This window comes from Erigeron canadensis, chromosome 3 (genome assembly GCF_010389155.1).
Source record: "Erigeron canadensis isolate Cc75 chromosome 3, C_canadensis_v1, whole genome shotgun sequence".
Lineage (NCBI taxonomy): Eukaryota > Viridiplantae > Streptophyta > Magnoliopsida > Asterales > Asteraceae > Erigeron > Erigeron canadensis.
In genome coordinates this window covers 17,531,937-17,537,936 of record NC_057763.1, presented here as the reverse complement: position 1 = coordinate 17,537,936, position 6,000 = coordinate 17,531,937, and the positions used below count along the sequence as shown (strand labels likewise).

The following is a 6,000-nucleotide window of genomic DNA, read 5'->3' as shown; positions in this document are numbered from 1 at the left end:
GACAAATGCTTTGTATGACAATTGGTGTGATCTTTCACCTCTTTTAAATAGCTTGTCGCCTAGATTTATTCATAATGCATGTTACAACATGTCTTCCAAGGTCTCATATCTTATCTCTGATTGTGATGAGGTATTATGGAAGAATGTTCAAGGTAGTTTGTGATGCGTAAATCACGCAATAACTCAAGCACATCGGAAATTAAACAAAATGGAATTAGATACTTTTTTGGTATTTTCTGGATTTTATGAAATAAACAACAAAACAAGACGATCAATAAAATGATACATAAAAGAATCCACCACCAAGATTCGTAAAGGCCAAGTCACCGGAACCAAGGATAAAGGAAACACTCCAACCCACCACTATGTTCGATAAAGGTCTAGCCACCACAAACACAGACAAAGGAATCGAAGATTTTGGATCTCACCACTATAATTGATAAAGGACGAACCACCACAATTATAGATAAAGGAATCACTCCAAACGACCAAGATCAAAGATATATAAAGGTAAATGAAGATTATGGATAAGAAATAGAGGCTGCTCTATTAATTTCATTCAACAACATAATCTGTGTTACAATGAGAAATGAGTCCCTATTTATAGATAGCTACCTGCCTAGGAATCATCGAAATTATAATAAAAATAATAAGGAAATAAAATAAATAAAAGGCTGGCACATGGTGGGGGACAACCACTAACAAAATGGACCAATAGAAAGAGCACGCATAAAGCTTCTAGAAATATTCCTTTTGCAGCCGGGCCCACAAACCATTAGGAATAACATTGTCACACGCCCCTCTTTTTGTCTTTATTACAGCTGTCATCCACCTTCTCTTATTGGGTCCACCAGACACGTGACAATCTTTATTATTCAGAAACAAACTTTATTGAGGCAACTGGAGAGTGACATCTGGACTTCCACTGGAGACTTAAATCTGGAGCATTCATTAGTAGACTTGACTGGAGAGTGGTCACTGGAAAGCTTCAGTGGAGAACATTACTGGTGGATCACTACTGGTAACATTAGGAGACCCTTGCCACTGGAGTAATGTTATAACTGGTAACTGGGTTGGTTCAGTAAATAATTGTTTAAAATGGGGGACAACTGGCAGAATGAACATTGCTTGTTCTGGTGGCATTATCTGGCCAGTTTTCTCCATTTCACTTAACTTCTTCAGTTCAGTTAGATCCTCCAGTTCACTCGATTTCTCTAGTTCAGTGAAACTGGTAATTTCTGTATCAATCTCCCCCTCTAAAGAATGACTTGTCCTCAAGTCTTCGAGGTACTCATCCTCCAGATAAGGTATCAGATCACCCACATTAAAGGTACTTGAAACGGAGGTATCTCCAGGTAACTCAACCTTGTAAGCATTTTCACCATATTTCTCCAAAATTTTGAACGGTCCTTCAGCTCTGGGCATCAACTTGTTCTTTCTTCTTGCTGGAAAACTTTCTTTTCTCAGATGTACCAGACAAAACCACCTGGAGCAAAACTGGACTGCTTTCTATGCTTGTTTGCTCTTGCCTTGTACTCAGCATTAGTTTTCTCAATTCCGTTTATTCTCTCTGTCTGAGCTTTCAAAGATATACCGACCTTAGGTATCTGGAAGATCATTTCGAGATCTTCGAACATTTCTGGCCTTCACATGTTCATGAATTTTCTTAATTTTTTTCGCTCTGGCCTCAGCTTCAATACTTAGATTCAATTGAAATGGGATCAGGTCAATGGGAGTTAAAGGATTGACTCCATAACAAATTCGAATGGTGATTTCTTGGTATAATAATTAGGAGCTCTGTTGAAAGCAAATTCTGCATGAGCTAGTTTCAGATCCCAATCTTTTAAAGTTTTCTTCACCAATGTTCTCAACAGCATACCAATGGTTTTGTTAGTAACTTCAGTTTGTCCATCAGTCTGAGGATGATGAGACGTACTAAACATCAATCTGGTACCCATCAGTCTCCATAGTGTCTTCCAGAAATAACTCAAAAACTTGACATCTCTATCTGAAACAATTGTTTTTGGAATCCCATGTAAACGAACAATTTCTTTGATAAAAAAGTTTGCCACTGCTGAAGCATCATTTGTAGTATTGCAAGGAACAAAATGGACCATTTTCGAAAATCGATCAACAACCACCATTATAGAATCTTTTCCCCTTTGGGTTCTGGGCAGTGCAACGATGAAATCCATACTAAGATCTTCCCATGGCTGACTTGGAACTAGAAGCGGAGTATACAATCCTTTGTGAAAAGTTGCCTTCGCCTGGTGACAAGTTGGACAGCGACTGATAATATTCAGAACATTCTTCAGTAAACGTGGCCAGTAGAAATGTTCAGTGAGGATCTCTCCAGTTTTGTTAATGCCAAAATGACCAGCTAAACCTCCTCCATGTGCTTCTCTTATCAATAGATCATGGATAGAACCCCTTGGAATACACAATTTACGATTTTTAAATAAGAAACCATCTTGAACAATAAATGGGTCTTTTTGGTGAGACGATCAGAAAAGTCTGGATCAGCGGCATACAACTCATTAATGAAAGAAAATCCAAGATCTCTTGCTTCCAGAATGGACAAGAACGAATATCGTTTGGAAAGTGCATCAACAACAACATTAGCCACTCCAGCCTTATGTTTTGAAACAAATGAATAAGATTGCAAAAATTCCACCCATTTTGGATGTCTGGCATTAAGCTTGTGTTGACCATTAATGAACTTTAGTGCTTCGTGGTCAGACAATAAAACAAACTGTTTTGGCTTCAGATAATGTGACCAGTGAGTGATAGCACGAATAATTGCATAAAACTCTATATCATAAGTGCTATACTTCAGTTTTGAGCCATTAAGTTTTTCACTGAAATATGCAACTGGACGCCCTGCTTGCACCAGAATTGCACCAATACCCACACCACTGGCGTCACACTTTAACTCAAATAACTGATCAAAATCTGGCAAAGATAATACTGGAGCTGACCTGAGCTTTTCCTTCAGTGATTCAAATGCTAACTGGGCTGAACTTGGCCAGTCAAATACGCCTTTCTTCAGACAGTCAGTGATTGGAGCCACTACTGTAGAGAAATTCTTGATAAACCTTTATAAATAGATGCCAGTCCATGAAAACTTCTTGCTTCAGTGATAGTAGTAGGAACTGGCCATGATCTGATGACTTCCACTTTTAGAAGGATCCACGGACATACCTTCTTTTGATACCACATGACCAAGAAATATTACACTTTCCACCAGGAAATCACATTTTTCTAATTTTCCATACAACTGGTGTTTTCTCAGTAATTCAAACACACTTCTTAAATGATCAACATGTTTAGCTTCAGATTTTGAATATACCAGAATACCATCAAAGTAAACAACAACAAACTGACCAATAAGTGGTCTGAGAACTTCATTCATCAGTCTCATGAAAGTACTTGGAGCATTGGATAAACCAAAAGGCATTACTAACCATTCATAAAGGCCTCCTTTGATTTTGAAAGCAGTTTTCCACTCATCTGCATTTTTCATTCTGATTTGGTGATAACCACTTCTGAGATCAATTTTGGAAAACACACTGGGGCCATGTATACTTAATAGTTATATTATTTATGGCTATACTATCAACATACATTCTCATCGAATCATCTTTCTTTGGAACCAGGAGAGCTGGAACTGAGCAAGGACTCATACTAGCTCTCACATAACCTTTGGCAACCAACTCATCTACTTGTCTTTGCAATTCTTTTGCTTTAGTTGGTGAACATCTGTAAGCAGCTTTGTTTGGAAGAACTGATCCTGGAACTAGGTCAATCTGGTGTTCAATACCTTTTACTGGCGGCAAACCCTCAGGTAGGTCTTCTAGAAAAACATCAGTGAATTCCAGTGAGCTCCTTTTCTCCAGTACGCTCTAGCACCAGTAACATCATAACTGGAGAGCCTCCAGTTAACTCTTCTTCAACTTCAGTTTGAGACATAAATAAGGACTTGCTGGGTTGATTACCATTAATTTTCAATAACTCATTGGGTTTCAGAGAAGTCAAAGTGACCTTCTTCCCACTTACAAATGATGAATAAGAATTTGCACGACCATTATGAAATACATAATTATCAAATAACCAAGGTCTACCTAGTAAAATATGACAAGCATCCATAGGGACAACATCACAAACAATTTTATCTTCATAAACAGATCCAATGGAGAAAAGGATAGTAACTTGTCGATTGACTTTTACCTCAGATCCTTCACTTAGCCATTGCAACTTGTATGGACGAGGATGCTTTACAGTTGGCAACTCTAGTTTCTCTACCATGTAAGTAGAAGCAGCATTAGCATAACTCCCACCACCGATGATCAGATCACACACCTTGCCTTTAACAGTACATCTGGAATGGAAAATATTCTCCCTCTGGGCGGCATCAGTTACAACTTCATTCGCATGCATCACTCTTCTCACGACCAACATGTCTCCAATATCAGCACCAACATATGTTTCTTCACTTTCATCATCATCATACACTTGTTCACTTTCTTCAGTGTCAATATCTGGTAAGCTTTCAATCTCTTTAGCAGTGAGTGCTCGCTAGTTGGGGCACTGTTCCTGGAAGTGACCAAACCCATGACACTTAAAAAGCATTTTCTTCCAACTAGCTCCTTGAATCCTCCAGCTTCCTTTTCTTTGCCTCTGAAGGACTGTTGACCAGTTGTACTGGGCTTCAAAACTGGTTGACTAGAACTGGAAGAAGTCTTAGTAAAAGGCTTGTACTGGACTTTCTTCTTCAGTTGTTTCTCAATTTTGAGAGCCAATTTGCAAGCACCTTCATATGTCCAGATGGGCTGCAATTCTATCTTCTCAGTAATAGATGCATTTAACCCACCAAGGAATCTGGCAATAGTATGTTCTTCAGCTTCTTTCACACCAGTTCGAGTCTTCAGTTGCTCGAATTCCCTGATATACTCCACAACTTCTTTTGAGCCTTGCTTCAGATTGTTCATCTGAAGATATTGATCTTGCTTGTACGACTGAGGAACAAATCTCTTCTGCATAACTTCCTTCAGTTTGGACCAGGTCTTGATTCTGCTTTTCCCTTTATAATTTCTTTCATCTTTCATATTATCATACCAGGATGAAGCATACTTTTTCAACCTAATAATGGCAACCTTAGAACTTTTCTTATCATCATACCCTTTTATCTCCATTATTCTATCCATCACCTGAACCCATTCAAAATAATCTTCAGGATATGAAGAACCAATAAAATCTGGTGGATCTATTTTAATATCTTTAGTATCATCCTTATGTCTCCTATGCCTTCTTCTAGACTGATTAGACCCATCATCAGAATCACTAGAGGATCTATGAATACTATCAGATCTATCACTAGGATCTGGAGATTCATCATCCCTTTCACCTACAACACGTTCCCTATTGAACCTTAAACCACCATCTTCTAACAGATTAACAACCCTACCAAGTGTTTCTTGTAGATCTTCAATCTGCCTATCTCTCCTAGCATTATGAGCTTCTTCTAAGGTCATATTTCTTCTATAAGCCATTAATACTTAACAATCAAACTCAACAATAACAGATCTAAACAACAGACAACCAAACAACAAAACCCATGGGTAAAAAGATTAAGAAACCTTTTTCTTCAAACCTGGCTCTGATACCAATTTGATGCGTAAATCACGCAATAACTAAAGCACAGCAGAAATTAAACAAAATGGAATTAGATACTTTTTTGGTATTTTCTGGATTTTATGAAATAAACAACAAAACAAGACGATCAGATCAATAAAATGATAGATAAAAGATTCCACCACCAAGATTCGTAAAGGCCAAGCCACCGGAACCATGAATAAAGGAAACACTCCAACTCACCACTATGTTTGATGAAGGTCTAGCCACCACAAACACAGATAAAGGAATCGAAGATTTTGGATCTCACCACTATGATTGATAAAGGACGAACCACCACAATTATAGATAAAGGGATCACTCCAAACC

General features: G+C 38.1%; 1 protein-coding gene across 1 annotated transcript; it reads right to left on the bottom strand.

Annotated features, from left to right (window-relative positions):
• Positions 1 to 1,736: 1,736 nt before the first annotated feature.
• On the bottom strand, positions 1,737 to 5,549 carry LOC122591603. The gene is made up of 6 exons (XM_043763863.1): positions 5,162 to 5,549; positions 4,589 to 5,080; positions 4,228 to 4,538; positions 3,625 to 3,902; positions 2,532 to 3,095; positions 1,737 to 2,430 (listed from the first exon to the last, which is right to left on the bottom strand). The coding sequence occupies exons 1-6, from the start codon at positions 5,547 to 5,549 to the stop codon at positions 1,737 to 1,739; spliced, it is 2,727 nt and encodes a 908-aa protein (XP_043619798.1).
• Positions 5,550 to 6,000: the final 451 nt, after the last annotated feature.

Excerpts from the sequence above, each read along its gene's own strand:
- LOC122591603 (XM_043763863.1), bottom strand. The coding sequence starts at position 5,549 with ATGGCTTATAGAAGAAATATGACCTTAGAAGAAGCTCATAATGCTAGG. Across the intron at positions 5,081-5,161 it reads AGGGTATGATGATAAGAAAA|GGAAAAGCAGAATCAAGACC; the intron begins GTTCTAAGGTTG and ends GAAATTATAAAG. Across the intron at positions 2,431-2,531 it reads TTTTCTTTCATTAATGAGTT|GGGTTCTATCCATGATCTAT; the intron begins GTATGCCGCTGA and ends GTGTATTCCAAG.